Raw genomic sequence first — 27,987 nt, 5'->3', positions numbered from 1 at the left:
ATCCAGAAACCTCAGTGCAGTACTGGATGAAAGATGCAAGGGTCTACCAGGAGTCCAGAAACTCATTGACCTTTTATACACACACACCAATTACAAGCAAACAGATTACAGGTGAGAATGGTTACCTTCAGAGCCCATTCACACAGGGGCAACACGACTTCTAGCACGACTTTGGGAGGCAACTTGGACACGACTTGAGTATGAATCATCAGGCAACTTCAAGTTGCCTCCAGGACAGTACAATGCAACTTCAAGTCGCCTCCACTACAGGAGCCTTTCCAGTGGCCAATCAAACAACAATCAGCTCAGGGGGAGGGAGGGGGAGGGAGGGGGAGGGAGGGTTTTGCCTGAGAAATGTATGTTATCTTCCTGTATTGTTGCTTCAGTTAAGACAGTGATCCGACTTCTGAGGCGACTTTCATTGAAATCAATGGGTACAAGTTGCCTACAAGTTGCCTAGAAGTCGGATTGAAGTAGTACAGGAACCTTTTCTGAAGTCGGAGCGACTTCAGTAGTGTACATTAAGACTGCTTCCATTCATTTTCTCAACCACGCGACTTGGGGCGACTTGAAGTCGGATCCCAGGTCAGGTCACCCCAGTGTGAACCAGCTCTCAATAGCCATTCAAAACCCTTTGTGTCAACTTGTGTGCATGTTATCAGGCCAAAATCACAAGGGTATGTAAACTTTTGATCAGGCTAATTTGGGTATTTTTTGTTGCCATTGTAATTTAAAAAGAGTAAACACCGTTGATTGATAATAAATGGCTTTAGCCAAACACTAACCATGAGTTAAATAAATGTTTTTGTGTTATCATTCATATTCTCTGAAAAATGCTCAAAAAAATCATAAATTCCGACCGGGTATGTAAACTTATGAGCACAACTGTGTGTGTGTGTATGTATGTATGTATGTATATATATATATATATATATATATATATATATATATATATATATATATATATATATATAATATATATATATATATTGCACTGCATTCATTTCTGCATTATATAAGCAATCCACAGGACTGTTCTTTAAAAATAATTATTAACTTTAACCACCTCAATACTGGGCACTTTCACCCGCTTCCTTCGCAGACCAATTTTCAGCTTTTAGTGCTGTCGCACTTTGAATGACAATCATGCTACACTGTACGCAAATTTAATTTTTAGTATTCTTTTCACATAAATAGAGAGCTTTCTTTTGGTGGTATTAAAACACCACTGGGTTTTTTATTTTTTTGTGATATAAGTGAAAAAAGTAAAAATTTAAAAAATATATATATATATTTTATACTTTCTGTTTTAAAATAAATCCAATTAAATCAAGTTATTTCTCACACATGGCATAGATAAACTTGCAATTACAACACAAAATATATTTTGTTACTCCTCCTGAGTATAGCAATACCACAGCCTGGCCACATAGAGAGGCCCAACATGCAGGGAGCACCGTCAGGTATTCTAGGAGCATACATTTCACATTTCGTTTCCTGACTACCTATCACATTTTGAAGGCCCTCGAGCACCAGGACAAAAGAATTACCCACAAAATAACCACATTTTGGAAATAAAACACCCAAATGTATATTCTATGAGGCATAATGAGTCTTTTGAACATGTAATTTTTTTCCACAAGTTTTTGGAAAATGTGGAAAGAATATTAAAACATATATTTTTTTACACAAAGTTGTCAATTTATAAGATATTTCTAACACATAGCATCTACATTTCAAGAATTACAATCTATAAAATATATTCTGCTACTCCTCCTGAGTATGGCGATGCCACACGTGTGAGACTTTGCCACAGTCTGGCCACATACATAGGCCCAACATTCAAGTGGCACCGTCAGGCGGTCTAGGAGTATAAATTTCACATTTAGTTTCCTGAATACCTATCACATTTGTGAAGGCACTAGAGCACCAGGACAATGGAAACACCAACAAAATTACCACATTTTGGAAAGAAAACACCCCAATGCATATTCTATGAGGCATAATGAGTCTAATGTAATTTTTTTCCATAAGTTTTTGGAAAATGTGGTAAAGTTGTAAATTTTTAAATATTTTTAACATTAATAGCATGTACATACCAAGACTGACACCCTAAAATACATTCTGCTACTCCTCCTGAGTATGGCGATACCACATGTGTGAGACTTTTCCACACCCTGGCCACATACATAGGCCCAACATGCAAGTAGCACCTTCAAGCCTCTAACACATAGCATATACATACCAAGAATTACATACCAAAATAAATTCTGCTGAGCAAAGGGTAAAAAAAAAGCATTACCTGTGGTTTTAGAAGGCAGGAATACTGTCCCAGCACAGGCAAAGCATTGGTCCAGATAGCCATGGCCAGTTCAGGTGGCAGCAGGCAGCACTATAAGGCTTAGGGCCTCGGTCAGGTAAGACCTGAGAACAGGGGCAGAGGCTTCTTCCCACCCAAATCTCTTCAAAGCCTCTGAGTCTTCAGACCCGAATCTGAGAAAACAAATACCCAGAGAAAAAAGTTTTCTCCACTCAGAAAATCTATTCTGCAGCCCTTAACATAAGTGAGACTCTTGTGCTGTCTTGAATCTCACTAATATAGTGGCAGGGCAAGCGATCGGTCCAGGAGGCAGGCAAAAAGCATGGTCATTTAACAGGCTGTGGTCAATTCACATGGAAGGCAGAATGTGGTTGGCAGAGGCATAGTCGATACACAGAAATAGCGGAAAGTGGAAAAATATCTTCACTTCACAGTCAAAAAATAGTCTGGGTCAAACACAGAAATAGCAGACAGTGGAAACTAGAAAAATATCTTCACTTCACATACAGTAGGTGACTGCGATATTGTGTCAATCTCACTGCTTTTATCAGCGAGATTGACCACCTATGAGCCCCGTCGTGGGAGCCCCGTCATGTTGAAGCTGACATACGTCTGACTTACAATGAAAGGGGATCCGACTTGGATTCCTGCCAATTCCAGGCACTGTGTTTGGTATGAATCATGAGGAGGAACTCCACGACAAATTTTTAATAAAAAAACGGCATGGATTCCCCTCCAGGAGCATACCAGGCCCTTATGTCTGGTATGGATTTTAAGGGGAACCCCCCTACGCCAAAAAAACAGCGTGGGGGTTCCCCCAAAATCCATACCAGACCCTTATCCGAGCACGCAGCCCGGCCGGTCAGGAAAGGGGGTGGGGACGAGCGAGTGCCCCCCTCCTGAGCAGTACCAGGCCACATGCCCTCAACATGGGGGTGGGTGCTTTGGGGCAGGTGGAGCCCTGTGGCCCCCCCACCCCAAAGCACCTTGTCCCCATGTTGATGGGGGACAAGGGCCTCTTCCCAATAACCCTGGCCGTTGGTTGTTGGGGTCTGCGGCCAGGGGGCTTATCGTAATCTGGGAGCCCCTTTTCAGGCCCGGTACACACGAGCAAACATGTACGATGAAACCGGTCCGTCGGACCGTTTTCACCGTACATGCCTGCCAGAGGGCTCTGTACGATGGTTGTACTAACCATCGTACAGAAGTCCGCGCGTAAACAATACGCGGGGCGTGTCCGCGTCGTTGACGCAGCGATGACGCGGAGACGTGGGCGGGCCTGCCATTTAAAGGCTTCCACGCATGCGTCAAAGTCATTCGACGCATGCGAGGGACGGCGGGCGCTCGGACATGTACGGTAGGTCTGTACTGACGACCGTACATGTCCGAGCGGGCAGGATTCCAGCGGACGGTTTTAAAACACGTCCAGGAATATTTGCCCGCTGGGAAAAGGCCCGGCGGGCAAATGTTTGCTGGAATTCGGCCCGCTCGCGCCTACACACGACCGAACATGTATGCTGAAACTGGCCCGCGGACCAGTTTCAGCATACATGTTTGGTCGTGTGTACGGGGCCTAATAAGGGGGCCCCCAGATCCCGGCCCCCCACCCTAGGTGAATGAGTATGGGGTACATCGTACCCCTTCCCATTCACCTGGAGGTAAAAAGTATCAAGAAAAAAAACACACTTCACAGGTTTTTAAAATGAATTAGGCAGCTCCGGGGGTCTTCTTCCGACTTTGGGGGTCTTCTTTCGACTTCTCCACTCTAATCTTCTGCTCTCCAGTGTTGTCTCCAGGCTCTCTGGTTCTTCTCCCACTCTCCGGTGCCTTCTTCTTTCTACCGGGCTCCTCCGCTATCTTCTTTCAGCTCTTTTATTAGCGCTGGCCCGGTCTTCGTCGTTTTAGCAGCGCTTTTCCTCCACTAGCGGGGAGCTTTTAACCCTCGCTAGCGACCGAATAAAGGGTTAAAAGCACGGAGGCGCTTGATTTCAATGGCAGGGGCGCTTTGCTCCTAAAGCGTCTTAAAGATGCTGCTTTCAGGACTTTTTTTTTACGTTCCGCAAGTGCACCGATCCAGTGTGAAGGCCCTCACACTGGATTGGTTGGATTGTTTTATGGCAGAAAGTAAAACATTTGTTTTTTTCCACATTATCTGTCTTTTTTTTGTTTATATTAATAAAAAAATAAAAACTGCAGAGGTGATCAAATACCATCAAAAGAAAGCTCTGTTTGTGGGAAAAAAAGACATCAATTTAATTTGGGTACAGTGTGGCACGACAGCACAATTGTCAGTTAAAGTAACACAGTGCCGTATTGCAAAAAATGGTCATAAAGGGAGTTAAATCTTCCTTAGGTCAGGTGGTTAAAATAGTTATAAATAATAATAATAATAAATAATAAAAGAGCCTTTAAAAAATATAAAAATTAAGAAACACTATCATCATTTAAATTTTACAAAGAATATAACAGAATATGTCAAAAGGAAATCAAGGCTGCAAAAATTCTAAATGAACGACAGATTGCAAAAGATAGTAGGACAAACTTCCAAAAAACTCCCAAAAAATTCTGCAGTGGGTGACTTGGGACAAATAGAAGGCAAATGTATTAAATAGTTCAGCTCTGTGTATACAAAGGAGCATGGGGGAGCTCATGGACCATAATGGGAATTATATTGACACCCCCAAATGATCCACAATGGCTCAAAATGTATATATTTAGACAGATTAAAGGTGGATAAAGCACCTGGACCAGATGACATCCACCCATGGATCCTAAAAGAATGTAACTCTGTTATTTCTAAGTCATTGTTTCAAATTTTTAGGGACTCTTTAATGACTGTTATAGTACCACTGGATTTACGTAAGAACAATGTGGTGTCTATATTAAAAAAGGGATCAAAGTCTTTACAGAGTAACTATAGACCTGTTAATTTAACTTGTATAGTCAGGAAGATACTGGAGAGTTTAATAAAAGACCACATAGATGGGTTCTTGGTGGAAACAAATATTTTAAGCAACAGACAGCATGGATTCATGAATGACAGAAGTTGTCAGACAAATCTAATATCTTTTTATGAAGAGGTAAGTAAAAGCTTAGACAAAGGAATAGCTGTGGACATAGTATATTTGGCTTTTGCAAAAGGGTTTGACACAGTTCCCGACACACAGCTAATGTGCAAAATAATTTCTACAGACTTCGAAAAAAATAAATTGGAAATGGATAGAAAACTGGTTAAAAAAACATATTCAGAGTAGTGGTTAGTGAGTTATACCCTGAATGGTCTATGGTTGTTAGTGGTGTACCCCAAGGTTCAGTGTTGGGACCCTTGATTTTTAATGTATAAATAATATAGGGTCTGGGACTATTTCAGTCTTTGCAGATGACACCAAGCTATGCAGTGGAATAAAGTCCTTACAAGACTTCTCCAATTTACAAGCCAACATCAATGCACTGTTTAACCACTTGCTTACTGGGCACTTAAACCCCCTTCTGTCCAGACCAATTTTCAGCGCTGACGCACTTTGAATGACAATTGTGCGGTCATACAACACTGTACCCAAATTACATTTTTATAATTTTTTCCCACACATAGAGCTTTCTTTTGGTGGTATTTGATCACCTCTGCGGTTGTATTTGTTTGTTAAAAAAAAATTTAATTACAGATTGAATTTTTTTTTATATTTTTTATATTTTGTTATAACATTTTGCAAACGTGTAATTCTTCTTCATTGATGTACGCTGATGAGGCTGCACTGATTGGCACTGATAGGCTGCACTGATGGGCACTGATAGGCTGCACTGATGACAATAAAGGAGAGCAATTACTCGAGGAAACGGTAATTGATGGTCGGATTTTGGAGGCAAGACGGGAATATATAAAAAATATAAATTTTATTACAAAATTAGAAATTTAACAAGAAACAAATAGAGATAATAAAACCATATAAGGTATATGGACAAATTCTCTGTACATCGTCTACGCGTTTCGCCGTTGGGCTTCCTCAGGACCAGCAGAAGAGATTTGACAATGTGAGATATATTTCATTTTCTCAAAGCATTCCAAAGCGGATGTATACATATATCAAAAAAGTATTGTAGAGAGATCCAAATATAATCGGAAGGTCTCCAGAATCCGAGATGGAATTCACTTAGCCTATAATATCAACCCTATGGGGGGGCACCGCAGGTACACAAAAGGAGGAAAACCAGATCTGAGAGATCTTGGCAGAACCTTAGTTCTGGGGCAGACCCATAAGGTATATCATAGCAAGCAAAAATATATATAGTTTTAGCCAGGTGTGTCAAAAATGCATCCACATACTATTAATAATAGCTGCCAGACAGAGCAGACAATAGAGTCTATGGAGCAGCAAACACATGGATGTCTAAAAGACGTAGTGTGCCCCGGGGTAATAGCCTGTGCTATACACTGATGGGCACCGATAAGGTGACACTAGTGGGCAGGGCCGCTGATAGAAATCATGGGGCCCCGTACAGCCTACCTGACGGGGCCCCCTACAGCTCCGCCCCTGGTCCCTCCTTCAGCCCCACCGCTGGCCCTGCCCCTGACCCCTCCTTATTTTTCTCATCCATGCCGCCAATGCCATAATTGTGCTGCAGACAGTGCCAGCCATGACACTAATGCCAAATGCATGTTTTGCCTGCAGAGACAGTGCTACCCATGCTGCCTATGGCATTATACCATTGGCGGCATGGGTGGCACTGTCTCTGCAGCACATTACAGCACTGGCGGCACTGTCTGCAGCACAATATGGCATTGGCGGCATGGGTGGCACTGTCTGCAGCACAATATGGCATTGGCGGCATGGGTGGCACTGTCTGAAGCACAATATGGCATTGGCGGCATCTACTACTACTACTACTACTACTACTGCAGCAGCCAGCATCTAAGCATCTATACATTATGGCATTGGCGGCATGAGTGGCACTGTCTGCAGGTAGCACATGCGTTAACGCATGAACAGTAATACGTTATTACAAGAACAGTAATGGGGAGTGGGGGGGTCTTCAAATGGGGACACTTCTTCTGGTTGGTTTTCCCCTACAAAGATTTAATTTTACTTCTGTTGTTTCTACAGGACAGGAAGTGAGGGTAGATCTCTTAATAGAACAAATATGACAAAAAAAGCCTGAGTAGGATTTAGCCATGCACTATGCATTCAAAATGAAAAAGAATATACTTTGTGGATTTCAATATACTACCTAAATATATGGAGATAGGCATTTTGAGATAGGAAAAAAAAACACATTAATTTAAAAATACACACATTTTTGTAACCGAATATATAATTAGCAGCCACTCCTATCTTAGCATGGCCACATTGATGAAAACAGATAACTCTTATGCCGCGTACACACAATCATTTTTCGGCCTGAAAAAAAAACGACCTTTTTCGGTATGTAGAAAAAACAACGTTTTTCCAACTTCATCATTAAAACGACGTTGCCCACACACCATCGGTTTTTAAAAATGCTCTAGCAAAGCACGGTAACGTACAACACATACGACGACACTATAAAGAGGAAGTTCCATGCGGATAGCGCCACCCTTTGGGCTGCTTTAGCTGATTCCGTGTTAGTAAAAGACGATTTGCGCTTTTCTGTCTGTAACAGCGTGATGAATGTGCTTACTCCATTATGAACGGTAGTTTTACCAGAACGAGCGCTCCCGTCTCATAACTTGCTTCTGAGCATGCGCGGGTTTTTAACGTCATTTTTGCCCACACACGATCATTTTTTACAACCCGAAAAACAACATAGTTTAAAACGTCGTTAAAAAATGCAGCATGCTCGAAAAAAAAATTGACGTTTTTCAGAAGCCGAAAAATGATGTGAAGCCCACACACGATCATTTTAAATGTTTCATGCCGAAAAATGATCGTGTGTACGCAGCATTAGTTCGGTACTACAGGTTCCTGCACACCATTGCTCTTTACACCTTAAAGACCAATAAAAAATAAAAGTAATGCTTACCATAATCTTGGGAGTGCCTACCAGCTTGGCATTTTCACCAAACATTTCAATTAATTTTTTAAACACTGGGTCATCATATTCAAACCTTTTCCCAAACATTATAGAGCAGATGACATTAGACACTGCGCTGTTCATTATGATGTTTGTGTCAAATGGCTTCCCTAGACGTTGCACAATAAATGAAAGGGAAAGAAAAACAGGGATACATTTTAAGCCATAAAAGCAATATTTCTACTAAACTATAAGTTTGTCTAATTTTGGAATAGATAATACGAGCAATACTTGATTTGAGGTTGGGGAACTAGGGAAAACAACATATAAACAGATTAAACTGCAGCCAAGTCAACTTTGTCTAAAAAAAGTACGGTGGGCTGCCAATTTTCTGAAAATGCTAGCTGCCTGACTGTTATGCTGATCCTCTGGCTTTACAACTTTGTGACTCACTCACCCAAAAAACATATGCGGAGAGGTAAAGACAGAGGGGCAGATCCTTAAAGAAATTCTGCCGGCGTATCTATTGATACGCCGCGTAATTTCAAATTTTGCGCGTCGTATCTTTGTTTTGGTATCCACCAAACAAGATACGACGGCATCTGTGTTAGACCCAACAGGCGTACGCCTTAGTACGCCGTCGGATCTAAGATGCAATTTTCCGGCGGCCGCTGGGTGGCGTTCACGTCGTAATCCGCGTCGAGTATGCAAATTTGCTTTTTCCGACGATCCACGAACATACGAGCGGCCGTCGCATTCTTTTACGTCGTTTCCGTTCGGCTTTTTCCGGCGTATAGTTAAAGCTGCTATCTGGTGGCGTACTCAATGTTAAGTATGGCCGTCGTTCCCGCGTATAATTTTGAAAATTTTACGTCGTTTGCGTAAGTCGTCCGTGAATGGGGCTGGATGCCATTTACGTTCACGACAAAAACAATGACGTCCTTGCGACGTCATTTGGAGGAATGCACCCTGGGAGTTTTGACGGACGGGGTATGCGCAGTTCGTTCGGTGCGGGGACGCTCTTCATTTAAATGAAACACGCCCCCTACTTGCCGCATTTGAATTCTGTGCCCTTACGCCGCGAGAAATACACTACGCCGCCGTAACTTATGGTGCAAATTCTTTCTGGATTCAAACCAAAGCCAGGTAAGTTACGGCGGCGTAGTGTATCTGCGCCGGTGCAGATCTTTGAGGATCTGCCCCAGAAATTCCTATCTACTGAATACTAGTTCTGTGTTAATGGTTTATAGTATGAAAGCAAGACAGTGAGGCGCTACTTAATCTACAAATACTTTTAATACATTTGCAAATGATATTTCAGCTTCTGCGCTTGTTTTAGAGGCCAGGCGCTCTACGGAGAAGAGGTTTGGGAGTGCTGATCCAAAAAGAATTGGTTGCTAAATGTTGCAATAATTATTGTTTCCTATTGATTTTAGGAAACACAGTGTTGACTTAGTTCCACTGTACATAAATGGGATTCGTAAAGAATTAATATTTCTGAGGATCTAACTTAGTCGGCTAATATTTTGGCAGTTACAAAAAGTCTCAGGAGAAATGGAATTCTTGAGAACACTCAAGAAGAATGGATGGGAAGTACAATTGCTGGTTAGCATTTACTGCTCTTCTATTGAAAGCATACTGGCATACTTTTTTTCAGTCTGGTATGCAGGGCCGGCGCTAGCGCAAGGCAACATGGGCACTTGCCTTACGGCGCCAGGGAACAGGGCAGAAAATTGACAGTGTCACTGTGTCAGTGTCTCTCTCGTCTCTGTGAGTCCCAGGATTACACACAGCAGGCATCTCCCGCTGTGTGTATTGGAGCTTGGTGTGCTTACTTTGGCGGCGCTGTGAGAAAAGTCCTGCCCTCCTCCTAGATCAGCTCGTGTGATAGGCAGAACAATGTGTCTATCACACAAGCTGATCTAGGAGGAGTGCGGGACTTTTCTCACAGCGCTCTACAGCCACACTGGCAGTGTGTGTGATAAGTTATCTCTTATGTCATGCTGCCCCGGCGGCCCCTCCTCTTCTCGTCCATTCCCATTTGCTTGTGACATCATCTGGGATGGACGAGAAGAGAAAAGAAGCCGCAGAGGCAGCGTGACATGAGAGAGAACTTATCACAGATGCTTCCTGCATACTGGCTGCCAGGTAAACTCTGTGCCCCAATGTGCTCCAATATGCCCCAATGTGCTCCAATATGCCCTGATGTGCTCCAATATGCCCCGATGTGTGCCAATATGCCCTGATGTGCGCCAAGTGCCCCATGCCCTGATGTTCCATGTGTCCTGATGTCCCGTGCCCTGATGTCCTGTGCCCCAGTCTGCTGTGCCTCAATGTCGTGTGCCCTGATGTGCTTTGCCCTGATGTACTGTGACCTGTGCCCTTTACCCTGATGTGGCCTGGTGTGCTGTACCCTGATGTGCTATGCCTTGATGTTCACTGTGCCCTCATGTGCCCTGATGTGCTGTGCCCTGATGTGCACTGTACCCTGATGTGCGCGCCGGGGGCAAAATGCACCTTCGCCTGAGTTGGCAAAAATCCTTGCACCGGCCCTGCTGGTATGTGTTGCACCGGCCCTGCTTGTGTGCTGGTATATTTTTATAATATAAATTGTTGTGGTTTTTGTGGTTGGTTGGTTTGTTGTGTTTTTGGCAATGTTTGAAGAGGGGCAATCAACTTTAATTGTATTTTTAAACAATGACAATTGATTCTTTCTTCTATAAGAGCCGGTTCACACTGGGGCGGCACGACTTCGGGGGCGATTCTGCAAGTCGTCCTGAAGATGACTTCAGAGGCAATTAGCAAAATGACTTCTGTATAGAAGTCAATGCAAATCGCCCCGAGCCGCCCCCAAAGTCGTACAAGAACCTTTTTCTAAGTCGGAGCGACTTACGTTGCTCCTATTAGAACGGTTCTTCTATTGCATTGAATGGGACACGACTCATCAGACGACTGAGCCGCCTGACGAGTCGCCCCAGTGTGAACCGGCTCTTAAGAAAGGTTTCCTTTAATATAAAAAAATAAATAACATAAAATTGTCAAAAGCAAAACAAAACAATTTACACAAATTGACTTGCTTCACAAGGTACAGCAACTGCCGCAAAGATGATCAGAAGGGAACTATTATTGTTGAATATTATACTTAGGCCTCGTACACGCGATCGTTTTCCTCTGCAAAATCTATCAAGAAAAATGCTGGCAGAGCATTTTTGCCGAGGAAAATGGTTGTGTGTATGTTTTTCGTTGAGAAAACTGTTGTGGATCTCGACAAGAAAAAAAGAGAACATGTTCTCTTTTTTCTCGTCGGGAGTCTCAATTTCCTCGTCGTGTTCCTCGTCGGGCTGGTTTACACGAGAAACACGTTCGTGTGTATGCTTAGAAACCCGCGCATGCTCAGAATAAAGTATGAGACGGGAGCAAACCTTCGGTAAAAGTAGCGTTCGTAATGGAGATAGCACATTTGTCACGCTGTAACAGACTGAAAAGCGCGAATCGTCTCTCACCAAACTTTTACGAACACGCGGTAACATGAGATTAGCAAAAGCAGCCCCAAGGGTGGCGACAATGGAATGGAACTTCCCCTTTATAGTGTCGTCATACGTGTTGTACGTCACCACGTTTGAGAATGATGAGATTTTGTCTTGACAGTGTGTACGCAAAGAAAGCTTGACAAGATTCTCGACAAGCCTGACAAGGAACTCGTCGAGGAAAGCAATGTTTCTTTTACGACGAGATTCTCGGTTGTGTGTACGAGGCCTTAGAGGAGGTCCACATTTGAACTTGTCGGAGATTCTGGACTCTTGAGAGTCAGTTGTTTTCTCCACAAAAGAAATGTCAACTATTGCATGAGTTAGTTATAGCATCTTGCGTGCAAGGTCCAGCTTACTCTATGTGTTAGCCACCATAAGCAACAAACATATTGGGGTGCAGTTACAGATTATTTAAAGTCTAGAACTGATGAATGTTTGTTTATTACATTCAGTTTGAATGAACTGATACAGTGATGCTTTTTGTATTTTCAAAAAAACTGAACAGAAGATTTTTTTAAATGCTGGCATGGTACCATATAGCAAATTTAGGTAGACTCTGGAAAAAAGGAATTGTATCATTTTAGGTCAGAAGAACCCTATCTGATCCCTGCTTCTTCTTAGCCAGTGTGAAGAATTCACCCTCATTTTATTAACAGAATGAATATATTTTGAACAGTTTCTATTCAATAGACCTCATTACCATTGTGTGACTTGAAATTGTCTATAAGAGCAATAAATTCATCTTGTATTTTGGCTTCTATTGTTTTCTTCCCCATTCCAAAGTCTCGAAGGGTTGAGAGTGCGAACCTCCTTAAAGCTTTCCAAAGTTCTCCATTACTAAATGTTATACCTAAAATAAACATACTGAAATGTAAGTATGCAGTTTATTCTCTAACATTAGTACCTTTATGTAAAAGGCCAAAGAGGCCACAAAGTACAGTAGCCTACGGTAACCAATCAGTAATTTTCCTTCAATTGAAATTCAATTGGTTACTTTGGGTAATTACTTTTCAAAGTAATTTGTATATTGTTATAGTTGTTGAACTTGCTTCTAATAACCCATATTTAGTGGCATCATTAGAGTTTCCTGCCCCCCAAAGTTTCATAGAGGAAACTGTTCTACTTTGTATCCAAGTTAGGGATGTGGGCAGCATCTCCTTTATGGCACAACCACAATAATCACTAGAGTTGGAGTCACCTTGTGGAGTAAAACATGGCATCAATTCCAGGGGTGGCACCATGTATTATCACACTGCCACACTGGTGTAGCTCTCCCCCAGCCTGGGACAGTGCTCAGTCCTGTCGCTGCAGAGTGACAGCAGGAGAGAGTGGACAGGCTAGCACATCAGGCTCTCTCCTGTCTATCCTGCAGGGCTCTGGGCAGGCTAGTTTGGGCTGGCAGTGCACCCGAAACCAGCCCCTAATTGATGCAGTCTGTACGTGATGCCAAGGTTGGGTCCTGGACAGGTGCTATATAGCACCGATATTTGGGTTATGGTCCTTTTAAGGGAAGTGTGGGAGCATTCAGGGGGTCACCCAGGATTGGTGAAGAATTCCGGGAATAGCCTTAATCAGGACTGACTCGCAGTTCTCTCTGTGTTGATAGAGAGGTATTTGGGACCCGGAATTTCTGAGGTTCTAAAGTGATTTTTGGATGGGATAGAGCCTCCACCTCTGACTATAGGGATTCCAGCACACACAGGGTTAAGGGCCTCCAGGAAGTAGCTCTTAAAAGACAGGAAGTAGAGCTAGGTGTGGTGGTGAGGAGGAGTTGGGGAATACACCTGTCTTGGAGAGCTGAGAGTCTGCTGGAGGCTGCTAAAAGATTCAACAAGGACTGTTAGAAACCTTGGGGTGAAGACCCATCTACGAACTGTATGTGCCTTTTTACTTTTACTTTGTGCTGAAGATAAGCAGACTTTATTTTGTAATTTTTGTGCTTGTGTGCTGCTGGAAGCCTTATTTTGATTTGCTCTTTGAAAATAAAAGCCTTTTTGTTTAAAGTTTAATGTTTTTTGCACTCAGTCCTGTGGCGCTATAATCCCCCAAACTTTACAAGTCGGTACCGGTGCGCTGTCACAGATGGAATGGTGTCACCCCACTGGCCGGTGTCACCCGGTTGAGGTCTGCACCTCTATAGCGACGCCATTGCCCATCCTCACAGCTTGTGTATGATACACTTGATCTTTACAGATTTGAATGAACTGGGGCAAACCTCTAAAACATAAAGGAAGAAAACTAATTTTTGAATTCTTTATCACTTAACTAATGCATCAAGAATGTAGTGAGGAACCATATATTTTCTAATTATTGGTGGATTAGGTCTTAAAGCAACCTAATTTATACAGTTATCAGGCCTTTGGAACATTCTAAATTAATTGCATGAGACCCATAATTGGCACAAAATGATAAACTACCTGTATATATAAAAATAAAATGATAATGCTAACCATACCTCTTTCTTTAAATAAAAGCTTGAAGATTGGTACATCGGCTCTTTCTCCAAAATCATCAGCTCGGTTGACCAGGGCATCCTTCACAGCACTGTATCCCGCGATCACCACAATCTTTCTAGGTCCAAAGTGTACAGTGAAGATTTCTCCATACTTTTCAGAGAGCTGCAAAACAATTTGATGTAAAAACCTTTGCTCCACTGCAGTCAGTTGCATTACAGGGTGAATGTTTGTATCAGGCCTCGTACACACGGCCCATAATTTCGTCAGGAAAAAAACGTTGTTTTTCCCGATGAGATTCTTGGCAAGAATCTCTTGCCGGCCGAGTGTACAGACACTCCATTCAAAAGAACCGTCGTTCTTTTGAATGGAGCGAACACGGTGACATCATCGACTATGACGAGCATGCGCTCGTCACATTCGATGCTGTCGCCGCCATCTTGCTACATATTACCTATGCCTAGGAAGCTACCGCGCATGCGTCAAAGTTATTTTCAAGCATGCGCGGATTTCCAGGGCGACAGGTAAGTATACACACTTTCGGGTTTCTCTGCTGAGAATCCCGACGAGAAAAATAGAATAATATTAAAATAGAACAATATATTTTTCTGGTCGAGATTTTGGGCAATTTTCTTGGCAAGAAACCTGAAAGCCTCGTACACATGCTCAGTTTACTTGGCAAGAAAGCTCTGCCAGCAGTTTTCTTGCTGGTTCTTGCAGAGAAAACCGAACGTGTGTACAAGGCTTCAGACAAAGCTTGGAAATTTTCATCTTCAAAGAACCAAGAGTTTCTGGGTAGAGTCACTTTGTACTCCAGTAAAGGTAAATATTGTGGTCCAGCAAAGACTGTATGATTTTAAACAGTTCCAAACCAACAAACATGTATAAAAACCTCCTGCACTTGAGAGTAGACCCCAGAGGTGACAGTTGTCTACATCCCCCAGATTCTACTGTATATTGTATGGTTTATACTAAGCAAAGCAATGATATTTATTACTATTATGCTTTGGCATATTCGTGATGGTGGACAGTCATTTGCAATATTGCACTTTATTGTTCCATTGTTTCAGCAAGATGTAGATTGTAAACAAAAGGTATCAACTCCCACCCACGAAGTAGGGGGTAGGGCCTCTGTTTGACAGCAGACCTACAATTTGGTTATTTAAGGCCTCGTACACATGATAGGTTAACCAGAGGACAACGGTCTGATGGACCGTTTTCATCGGTCAAAACCAATCGTGTGTGAGCCCCATAGGTTATTTAACCATCGGTTAAACAAAAGCCAACGTTAGTAGGCACGACCATCGGTTAAAAATCCATGCATGCTCAGAATCAAGTCGACGCATGCTTGGAAGCATTGAACTTCGTTTTTTTTCAGCACGTCGTTGTGTTTTACGTCACCGCGTTCTGACACGATCGGTTTTTTAACCGATGGTGTGTAGGCGCGACGGACCATCAGTCAGCCTCCTCGGTTAACCGATGACAACGGTCCTTCAGACCGTTGTCATCGGATTGACCGATCGTGTGTACAGGGCATAAGAGCTAAGGAAAGGTGAGGTTCAGTTGGCTCTGAGGAAGAGAGAAATCCTTCGAAACACATTAGCCTTTTGGGCTTATGACATTCTGTTATGATCTATTATGTGACGTGGACTCAATGATGTTGTTGTACCATGATAAGTTGTTTTACATCAGATGGTTTGTGAGTACTATACTTATGAATTTTTAATAGACATGTGCATTCGTTTTCGTCCGAATGCATTTTCGTCCGAATTTCAGGTATTTTCGTTATCGTTTTAACAAACGAAAACGAACACACAGAATACGAAAACCGAAATATCTGACATAAACAAATGCTTTATTTTCATTTTCGTTGGTCAAATGTGCCTAACCTTAACCTTAATATTAGTCCAAGATTATTCTACATAGAGAGAAAAGACTCGACATTATAGAGAGAAAAGATTTGACATTATCGAGAGAAAAGATCGCTGCTGGAATTGGGTAGGGGAAGTAAAATATAAATAATAATGAGGATGATGAATGATATTGGCTGATTGTAACCAAAGAGGAGGAGAAGTAAAATAGCTAGAACTAACTTGACAATTCAACATGAACGACGAAGATTCAACAAAGCATCGAAAAACATACAAACATTGCATCTGTCATTGAAGGCTTATGGTGTCTGTTGATAGATCAAAGAAGATTCGACGGAGCAGCTAAACTGTACGACGATGCAATCGTACATTTCCAATCAAATGCTCGGCCCATAGACTATAGAAAAATTCTAATGTTGGTTGACTAGTAATAATAATTAATAAATATAATTATTACTAGTGTCATATTACATTAGAATTCTACTATAGCTTGTGGCGGAACATTCGACCGGAAATGTATGATTGCGGCGTCGTACAGTTTCGCTGCTATGTCGAATCTTCTTTGAACATTTGACAGACAGCATAAGCCTGTTGATGGGGCATTTAAACCACAATGTCAGAAGTCGCTGGTAAAAATAAAAACACATACTGTACTTTAAACAGCAAAAAAATATATATTTTTTTTTTAAATGTTTAGGATTGGAAAAAATCCTAAACATAAAAAAAAGCAAAATTTGTAATAAAAAATTACAGTTTCCTTTCTTTTCTCTGTTCCTCACCTGTATCAATACTGGTCATTCATATAATGTTAAAAAATCAATCTGTGCTGCCACCAACAGCCTGCTTAATTATTGTTCGTTGTTGTGTTTTGTGCCTTGGCACATTCCACTGTTTCTTTATATTGCATAGTATAGTACTATAGCATTCCCTGCTTCCCCATGCTCCCTGTTACTTTTGTTTTCTGCTCTCATCGGGTAAATACCTTTATGCTGGGCTTTTTTTCAGCGGAAACACGGGGGAATGCAGTCCTGGCACCTCCAGCACAAAACGTATGTAGTGGCAAGGGGTACTAGAGTGTGCTGGAGGGTCTATTGATACTGGCTGCTGGAGAATCTGTTGTCACTGGGGGAATCTATTGTTGTGGGGGGTCTAGTATTGCTGGGGATGTTGAGTGTTGCTGGTGGGGGATCTATGGTTGCTATTGGTGGGCTCAATTGTTTCTGGGGGGATCTACTGTTGAGGGAGGGGTCTATTGTTGCTGGCTGTTAGAGGATCTATTGATGCTTGCTGCTGGGAGATCTATTGTTGCTAGTGTGGGTGTAAGAGAAACCTGGGTAACAAGCGCGCAGTGGTGCGCAGGCGTGTACATTCTCAGAGATGCACAAGAAAAGACATGTACTGGCGCATGCGTGAGCACGCGCCCACATGAGCGTATTGATGCCAGTTCGCCTATTTAAACCTGCCAGTTTACCCGATCTGTACCAGTTTCTTGTATCTTGACCCGGCTTGCCTGAACCTTCCTGTTGACTGCCTACTTGTGACCCTGACTTGTGCTTGACTCCGCTTCTGCCTGATGTTCCTGTGCCTCACTGCCCGACTGTGTACCGAACCTGGCCTGTGTCCCATCTTTGCCTCTGCCTCACGTCTCAGTACCTGCTCTGTCCGGCTGTTGATGACCCCCTGGCTCACGTCCCGGGTATGTTTCCAGCTGCTGATCCAGCGACACGGGGCTCCTGTTCTCAGTTCCGGCCCAGCGCTCTCCAGTCACCTGGGTCCTGCCAAGACACAGCCAGAGCCATCTGCTACAGAGGCCCTCATGCCACTTTGTGTCCTCCATGCCCTGTCACCACTACCAGGGGTGTTGGACAGGCAGTGCAAGAGAAGCCCCCTCTACAGCTCGATCTCCACCAGGTACGTGACAGTGGGTCTATTGTTGCTGGGGTAGGAGTAGTTTTTTTGTGGTGGCTCTATTGCTGCTGGGGGGTCTACTGCTCATGGCTGGATATTTTGTTGCTGGGGGGTCTATTGTTGATGTGGGGGGGTCTATTGTTGGCTCTATTTTATTGCTTGTCTTGTTATCAGTATCAAATTCCATACAAATTACTTGGTTCTCTATTTTCTAAAAGGGGTGGTACTAGGAGGTGGGTAGGGGGTGAGACTAAGGGACAGTGCTCAGAGGTGGGTAGGAGGCGGAGAAAAGGGGTGATTCGGAAAGGGGTTAGTACTTACACCTATTCCCCTGACTTTTTTTCATCGGAAAAAACAATTGTGTGTACGCGGCATAAGTCTCTGGGTGAGTTGACACTTTCTGCAAATTTTGCCTGATCAGCAAACTTCCACACTGTCTGCACAAACTGGGTCTGTGCTATATGTAATTGTTAATGGCAGCATTTGAAACAGAACACAATCAATTGTGGATCTGATTGTTTTGAATGATCGTTTGTTTAAACAGACTGCATTTTTCACAGGCATTTATCAATCAATCAATCAATCGTAAGTTACGTTCAGGTCTAAAGCATTGACGATTTGCGTCGGAATTTCAAGCATGCGCACTGGGATTCTTTTACGAACTCCCTAAGATACGCCGGGTCCATTCATGCGACGTGAACGTAACCTACGCCCAGCCCCATTTACGTACGACTTACGTAAACAAGGTAAAATACGACGCTGTTCCCGCGCCCATACCTTAACATGACCCCTGCTTTATGAGGGGTAAACTTACGCCGGATGTACGCCTTACGTAAACGGCGTAGCTTACTGCGACGGGCGCAAGTACTTTTGTGAATCGACGTATCTAGCTCATTTACATATTCGACGCGTAAATCAACGGAAGCGCCCCTAGCGGCCAGCGTAAATATGCACCCACGATACGACGGCGTAGGAGACTTATGTCGGTCGTATCTTGCCAAAATTCAGGCGTATCTGCTTTCCTGAATAAGCGTATAGATACGACGGCGCACATTTTGACTTACGACGGCGTATCTGGAGATACGTCGTCGTAAGTCCTTTCTGAATCCGGGCCTATTATGTAAAAAGTATTGGGACGTCTGCCTTTACACGCACATGAAATTTAATTGCATCCCAGTCTTAGTCCATAGGGTTCAATATTGAGTTGGCCCACCCTTTGCAGCTATAACAGCTTTAACTCATCTGGGAAGGTTGTCCACGATGTTTAGGAGTGTGTCTATAGGAATGTTTGACCATTCTTCCAGAATCCCATTTGTGAGGTCAGGCATTGATGTTGGATGAGAAGGCCTGGCTTGCAGTCTCCACTCTCATTCATCCCAAAGGTGTTCTATCGGGTTGAGGTCAGGACTCTGTGCAGGTCAGTCAAGTTCCTCCACCCCTAACTGTCTTTATGGACCCTGCTTTGTGCACTGGTCCAAATAATTTGGTGGATGGGGGGATTATCGTGTGGGGTTGTTTTTCAGGGGTTGGGCTTGCCCCTTAGTTCCAGAGAAGGAATCTCTTAAGGTATCAGCATACCAAAACATTTTGCTTGTCTTGCAAAACGCTCTCAAACCAAGTTACTCTCAAACCAAGGTTTTACTGTAATTCTAGTTGGGACAAGGTATATTCTCTGGGTCAATACAGTGCATTCCTTGGTAAGAGTGTAAAAGATATTATAATGTTGGTTGTTTGCTATTCTCTAAAGTTACACCTGCATTTGGCCACACCCACAATTTGCCACAAAGTCCAGATCATATTTTCCAACCTGGGTAAAGTAAAGAAAGTAAGACATTCAAGGAAAACCATAATGGTTTTGGGAAGGTTTTATTCTAAATAATAGTTGTAAACATTGACAATGTTACTTTTGGCAAACTGTCACAGTAAGGCCGGGTACACACGAACAAACATGTATGGTGAAAGCGGTCCGTCGGACCGTTTTCACCATACATGTCTGCCAGAGGGCTTCTGTACGATGGTTGTACACACCATCGCACAGAAGTCCGCGCGTAAACAATACGCGGGGCGTGTCCGCGTCGTCGCCGCGACGATGACGCGGAGACGTGGGCAGGCCTGCCATTTAAAGGCTTCCACGCATGCGTCGAAGTCATTCGACGCATGCGAGGGACGGCGGGCGCCTGGACATGTACGGTAGGTCTGTACTGACGACCGTACATGTCCGAGCGGGCAGGATTCCAGCGGACGGTTTTAAAACACGTCCAGGAATATTTGCCCGCTGGGAAAAGGCCCGGCGGGCAAATGTTTGCTGGAATTCGGCCCGCTCGTGCCCACACACGACCGAACATGTATGCTGAAACTGGCCCGCGGACCAGTTTCAGCATACATGTTTGGTCGTGTGTACGGGGCCTTAAAGTTTAAAAGAAGATGGAAATTGAATATTACTTTCCTACAATATGGCTGTATAATATTTTTACAGAATTTAGGTGACCACATCTACCAACAGTACAAAATAAGCAAATAATATATGATGTTAAAAGCTCTCCAATACAATATAATTCAACCAGGATGCTTGATTTGATATAATATATATATCTATATATATATAGATATATAGATAGATAGATAGATAGATAGATAGATTACAACCAAGAAGCCTTAATATATATATATATATATATATATATATATATATATATGTATATATATATATATATATATAATTAGGGCTATATATAATTTTCTGTTCAATTAATCGTTTTTTTTTAAAATCGATTAATCGACTAATTTCGATTAATTATAACGCACATACAGATCCAAATACTTTTAGCTGATCTCCTTGCAGCGCTCGATGGGAATAGCATTACAATTTTTATAGTGTTCAAGTAGGTAACAAAATAAATATTGCACTGGAGATAAAATCGATGTAGCTACATAAACTGTAAAAATGGTGCGAGTAATACTAAACGGTAACAAAAGCAGTCATAAAAACATGTAGCTAAGTATGATACTGGTATAAAAATGTGTACAACGATACCACTGCTGAATCCAGATGAGGAGGGGTTAACATCAGTCCGTCGGCATGTAGATGTCCCATGAAGGGAACTATCACAACTTCCAGTGGATGGTTGTAGAATCCCAGGTTGATAGAGGGAAGTGATAGAGGGAAGTGTAACACCCCCTGCGTGTGGCAGATAGTAAGGTCCCGCCGGCATGCAGATATGAAGGCACAGCAAAGGAGCCCTTCAGATGGACACGGCAAGACCCACCGGTGTCCGTGACGTTACTGGATCTCTGACGGAACTCCCTGAAGGCCCGGAAGCCGGCAGAGAGGTGAGTACCAATCAAAAGAATTGTAATCGATCAAAAAGATTTTGATCGATCAAAAAAATTTAAGATTAATCGATTAATTAAAAGTTAATTTGAACAGCCCTAATATATATATATATATATATATATATATATATATATATATATATATATATATATATATATATATATATATTACAACCAAGAAGCCTTATTATAAATATTAATATTAACTGGTACTACCTCCATTAGTGACTCGTGTGGCTTTTTCAAGTTCACCAGATTGAGGTTCCCAATTAAAGGAAAAGGTTTAGGACCTGGAGGCATCTTTCCATTGCTCTTCTTAGATCCATTGATCCAGTACAAAAATAATACAACACATGTTGTAAAGCACAGCAGCAAGTCAATCCTTGTCAGAAGGTAGATGAGGAAAGTCATAGTGAAGAACCGTAATGATAATATCTTCAATATGGCACAACTTTTATATGCATGCTGTTAATTCTTAACATATTAATCTTTACTAGGGCAAACATAAACTGTAATACTCCATTTGGCTCATATCTCCTTCCTTTGTTATTGAATAATCTTGTTTGTGCATAGATGCTATGGATTGTACTGCACAAACCCGTATAACCATTTGCCAAGAGGCAGTTATCATGTTATTTGCAAAGTAGTTGTTTTGATGCCAGGACTTAAAGTTCACACATTAAGGGTATGAACTATAAATAATTCAATATGTCATTTTTCATGTTCAGTTAGGAAGCTGTGCAACTTTTGATCATGAAACAGTTTAGCAGATCAGAATAGAAAAAAATGTAAATGCATTTGTTTCTGAATGTGACATAGGATACATTTTCATTGCTGGTATGTGCACCATGTACTGCAGTACAAATGTTTGGCCTCTGGTTCAGCCTTTCCTTTCCTAGACTGTTCTTACATGATTACACGAATATGATACTTTCTGCTTACATTACTTGCATTTAAGATATAGTATATATTTTTTTCTCTGAACAAATAACTGCATATTTTTTTAATCTGCCAGAGCTAAAGGGGTAATCAAACAAAAAAAGACAATTTATAATGTTGCAACTTACAAAGTCTAATGCCCCGTACACACCATCACTTTATGTGATGAAAAAAAACGACATTTTCTGTGAAGTAAAAAATGACGTTTTTGAAACTTCAATTTTCAAAGACGAAGTTGCCTACACACCATCGTTTTTCTCACAATGTTCTAGCAAAGCGAGGTTACGTTCTAACCACTTTTTCCATTGAAGCTTGCTTCATAAGTAGCTTCTGGGCATGCGCAGGTGAAAAAATGTCGTTTTAAACGACGTTTTTTGCTACACACGGTCAATTTCTGTGAAGTAAAAAATGACGTTTTGAAAAACGACACATAAAATTGAAGCATGCTTCAATTTTTTTTGGTCGTTTTTTACAAGACATAAAATTACGTTTTCCCCCACACACGGTCAATTAAAGTGACGTTTTTAATAACGTAATTTTTTTCATCACATAAAGTGATGGTGTGTACGGGGCATTACATGTTATGGCTGCATTCAACTTCTTGTGTGGGCTTTTTTCCTTTATTTTTATCTTTTAATCCAGCAAGTAAGTTTGTTATTTTTCAGCTTCCTTTAACAGGCCACGTTTGTTTGGGGGAAACCATTTAATGTGTAATGATGACCAAAATCCTGTAATGTTGTAACAAAGCATGGGGAATGTGTGTCGGGCAGGCTGCTGAGGGGAAAAGATAGGACTGTACCTGCTGGTGTACTTGGACAATATAATCATCTTTGGATGGACTTAAAGCGGAGGTTCGGCCAAATTTTTTTTTTTTAAAAGCCAGCAGCTACAAATACAGCAGCTGCTGACTTTTAAAAAATGGACACTTACCTGTCCAGCGCGCCCGCTAGGTCAGCAGCCGAGGCTGAGCAATCGCTCGGTCCTCGGCTGCTTCCGCCGCCATCCTCGGTGAGGGAATCAGGAAGTAAAGCCTTGCGGCTTCAGTGCCCGATTCCCTACTGCGCATGCGTGAGGATCGTGGTGCGCCGTCACTGGTCCCCGCTCTCTCCTGGGAACAGTATTTCCCAGAAGACAGCGGGGGGATGACGTGCCAGGCTGGATTCCCTGCGGGGATCCGAACACGGAAGTGGTGCAAATACCTGTCTCAGACAGGTATCTGCACCCCCTCCCCCCTGAAAGGTGTCAAATGTGACCGGAGGGGGAGGGGGGATCCAAAAAGCGGAGGTTTTTGCGTGAACCTCCGTTGAACGGCTACCCAAGTAGTGAGAGGGTATCAGCCGTTGGAGACGTCCTTTTCCCTGGCAAGTTGCGATATGCAGGTACAGCCGGTATATCCCATCCACGAGATCCAGAGAGAGAGTCCAGTTCAGCTATAAAATGAGCAGAATAACAATCCCATCGAACGCCCTTTCAAGAACGAGACGAGGCTACATTTTGAAGGGTCAAGTAGACTGAACTTTTAATGGTACATACACCTAGCTTATATGTGGTTACAAGCTGTACAGGAACAATGACAATCTCCGCCCCCCTCACACAGTGGGGGGGCTTCAATACAGATACTTTGAAATAATGACATTTCCTTGAATTAATCACTTAGTCAGTATCTAGCCACTTCGGCACCGAGATCCACTTAACATGACCTGATCAGACACATTCCTTCCTCAATAGAATTCAATTAACCTTTAGAACAATTACACACTCACAGACCATCCCATTAACATACACCTGACAGGAGGTTGTTAACTACACAAAGGAGAGTCAATTAGCTGAGGAAGGGGGGATATTAGAATAGAGTCACTCTACAATTAACCCTGTGTATGCCTCACTGCAGGATTATTATAGGATGTCCAGGCAGAATACATAGCTCTGTTACACTGCTTCCCTTTTGTGGAACACTCCGGCAGACCCGGATTGATCCTTTTCGGGTCAACTTGGGGATGTCCGGTCTGCTGTTAGGGTAAAAGTTCCCTTTGCCTGGACAGTCCATCGGCATTCCCATTGGCTTACCAGGTCGGTAGCTGATGGTGAAGGTGAATAATGGAATTCAGTTCTGGAACAGTCACTTGCTTTGCTCTCTCAATGGCTCCCAAAACCTGTTGCTGATGCTCTTGGGACAGATAAGCCACCACCTGGATGCAAATCCCATATAATCTTTTGACAATTTCCGCCTGTTTGTGTATTTCAATGTTCAAGCCACGGGACATCTCATAATACATGGCGTAGTGTCGTTGCATCTCTGATTTCTCACTGGCCAACTTGTCACATTCCCATTTTAGACTGTGATATTGTGCCGGATCTACAGTACATGTCGGGGAAGGTAGTCTTACCCGGGTCTCAGCAGCAAGCGGGTTGATTCCAGCAACGCGGGTGGTCACAGGACAAGCAGCAGCAGGTGTAGGTAAATAAGCCGAAGTCAGAGGGCCAATGTCGTTGCCCAGCACAACCTCGGCAGGTAGGTTGTCCATGATACCAACTGTGGTTTTTCCTGACCCGGCTCCCCAGTCTAAGGCCCCATACACACGAGAGGATTTATCCGCGGATACGGTCCAGCGGACCGTATCCGCGGATAAATCCTCTCGAGGATTTCAGAAGATTTCTATGCGATGGCGTGTACACACCATCGCATTGAAATCCGCGCCGAAATCCTCTGGCGATGACGTGTCGCGCCGTCGCCGCGATTATGACGCGGCGACGGGTGCGACGCTGTCATATAAGGAATTCCACGCATGCGTCAAATCATTACGACGCGTGCGGGGAATCCCTTTGGATGGATGGATCCGGTGAGTCTGTACAGACGAGCGGATCCATCCTTTGGGATGGACTTCAGCAGATGGATTTGTTGAGCATGTCAGCAAATATTCATCTGCTGAAAATCCATCCCAGGGGAGATTTATCCGAGGATAAATATCCGCAGGAGTGTACACACAATAGAATCTATCCGCTGAAACCCATTTGATGGGATTTATCTGCGGATAGATTCTATGGTGTGTACGGGGCCTAAGTGCACCCGGGCGGTGGGTACGCGAAATACAGCACCCCCTGCGACCCGGACGGCAACTATGCGAGTAGACACGTTCTCTGGCTTTACCAGATGTTTTTGAATCAAAGTGATAGTAGTCCCAGTATCTCTTAGGCCTTGTTCTACTTGTCCATTCACATGTACCTCCTGACGGTGATGCTGACGGTTATCTGGAGAGGCAGCTTGTATTGGGTCTGCCTCAAACAAAATTCCCAGACATTCCTCAGGGCCCACCTCGGTCTCTAGGCAGTGGGCCTCAGAGGGACGTGATGGAGTGACCTCTGTGTTGGGTGATGTGCGTCTCCAGTTGTTATTTGTAGCTCTCAAAGGGCAATAACGAGCAATATGTCCCGTGTTGCTGCAGTGATGGCACGTCACCCTCGACGAATCCCGGGGGTAGTCGTTAGGCCCCTGAGGGCGTGGTGGTCCTGGTGGGACTGGAGCCCGAAACTCTGGGCGTGGGGTGACGGTTGGAGTGCGCGGTTCTACCTTATGAGCCAGCCGTGTAGTATCCTGGCTTACTTTCCTTGTTTCTGCGTACTCATCTGCTAGCCGAGCTGCCTCGTTTAAGTTAGCGGGATGGCGATCTTGTACCCAGTCTTGTATGTCTGCGGCCAGGTCTTGGAAGAAATGTTCCATTAGGAACAGCTGCAATACTTCCTCCCCGGTGTTGGCCTTGCACCCTTGGACCCAAAGGGATGCCCCCCTTTGTAACCGGTTGGCCCATTCCATGTGGGAGTCCACAGCCTCTTTCTTGGACTCCCGGAAGCGACGGCGGTAGGCTTCTGGAGTTACAGTGTATCGGGTTAGCAGCACCTTTTTAACTTGCTGGTATTGTAAAATATCCTCTGGAGAGAGAGATCCCGAAAGGCTTCATTGGCTTTGCCCGACAATTTCCCAGACAAAATAGTGACCCATTGGTCTGGTGGTACCTGGTGTAGTGAGCACTGCCTCTCAAAGTCCGCCAAATATCCATCGATTTCCTCCTCCCTTTCTACAAAAGCTTTAAATGCAGTGAACGGTATTTTCTTTCCTGTAGCCGCGGGTGGGGGAGTAGGAACTGCATGTGTAATGGGCTGTCTCGCTCTTACCAGTTCCAGTTCTTCTCCCCTCTTAGTTTGTATCTCCTCCCTTGCTTCCCGGAACAGCTGGTTGATTAGTTAGGATACAAGGATAATCTCCGCTGTACAATCCCAGTAATTACATCTTCCTCGCTGACCGGTGCAAGGGGCTCCGTTCCTTCCATAGATCCATCCATTTTGTCCAGCTCCAGCAGGTCAGATATCAGCTCCCTCCGTGGTCTGTTGCTGGCACTCCTACCATGACTCTCCAATAGATCTTTCAGTGTGGATCTTTTTCAGCCTGTCATACTGCGACACCATGCAGAACTTGCTCTTTGCATAAAAGGACCATCCCACTGCTGCCACCAATGTAACGGCTACCCAAGTAGTAAGCGGGTATCAGCCGTTGGAGACGTCCTTTTCCCTGGCAAGTTGCGATATGCAGGTACAGCCGGTATATCCCATCCACGAGATCCAGAGAGAGAGTCCGGTTCAGCTATAAAATGAGCAGAATAACAATCCCATCGAACGCCCTTTCAAGAACGAGACGAGGCTACATTTTGAAGGGTTAAGTAGACTGAACTTTTAATGGTACATACACCTAGCTTATATGTGGTTACAAGCTGTACAGGAACAATGACAATCTCCGCCCCCCTCACACAGTGGGGGGGGCTTCAATACAGGTACTTTGAAATAATGACATTTCTTGAACTAATCACTTAGTCAGTATCTAGCCACTTCGGCACCGAGATCCACTTAACATGACCTGATCAGACACATTCCTTCCTCAATAGAATTCAATTAACCTTTAGAACAATTACACACTCACAGACCATCCCATTAACATACACCTGACAGGAGGTTGTTAACTACACAAAGGAGAGTCAATTAGCTGAGGAAGGGGGGACATTAGAATAGAGTCACTCTACAATTAACCCTGTGTATGCCTCACTGCAGGATTATTATAGGATGTCCAGGCAGAATACATAGCTCTGTTACACTCCGCTTTAAGGAAATAATGAAGAGCGTTTAAAGACAGTTTTGAAGTGACAAAAGGGCTGAAATTGTCTCTTGAGAAGTGCCAGTATTATCAGACATCGGTCACATCGGTGTTGTCTCCAAGGGTGGCCACTGAAAGCCACCACCACTGGCCTCAAAATTTGAATGAATCGACATAATTACCGAGGTCCTGTTTTTACAGGTTGTTGGAAGGATCCAAAAAATTAGCCCAACCCCTCACTGAGCTTCTGTGGGCTGAATAAGATGAAAAGAGCAAGATACCTCAAGTCAAAAGGGCTGAGAAAGTTCCAAGAGTCCTTAGAGGGAAAATGGTCCGACCAATGTGAGCAATCTTTTTGTTCTTTAAAAATAGAATTTGACCAAGGCACCAGTGTTGGCCTATGCTAACCCTTCCATTCCCTATGAGCTATACGTTGGTGCCAGCAGTGAAGGACTGGGTGGCATGTTGTATCAAAAACGTGACAGTCATGCAGCTGAGAAAAATCTTA

General features: G+C 43.3%; 1 protein-coding gene across 1 annotated transcript in view; it reads right to left on the bottom strand.

Annotated features, from left to right (window-relative positions):
* Positions 1–21,840, bottom strand: part of LOC120943453 (cytochrome P450 2K1-like) — a 44,247-nt gene extending 22,407 nt beyond the window's left edge. Inside the window, exons 1-4 of the mRNA XM_040356759.1 lie at positions 21,617–21,840; positions 14,291–14,453; positions 12,536–12,685; positions 8,315–8,475 (exon numbers count right to left, since the gene is read on the bottom strand). Coding sequence (XP_040212693.1) covers positions 8,315–8,475; positions 12,536–12,685; positions 14,291–14,453; positions 21,617–21,811 — 669 coding nt within the window. The 5' untranslated portion in view covers positions 21,812–21,840. The remainder of the gene's footprint in view (positions 1–8,314; positions 8,476–12,535; positions 12,686–14,290; positions 14,454–21,616) is intronic.
* Between the last annotated feature and the right edge of the window lie 6,147 nt (positions 21,841–27,987).

This window comes from Rana temporaria, chromosome 6 (assembly GCF_905171775.1).
Source record: "Rana temporaria chromosome 6, aRanTem1.1, whole genome shotgun sequence".
NCBI lineage: Eukaryota > Metazoa > Chordata > Amphibia > Anura > Ranidae > Rana > Rana temporaria.
Note: the sequence above shows the minus strand (reverse complement) of the source record. Positions and strands in the feature narration are given on the sequence as shown.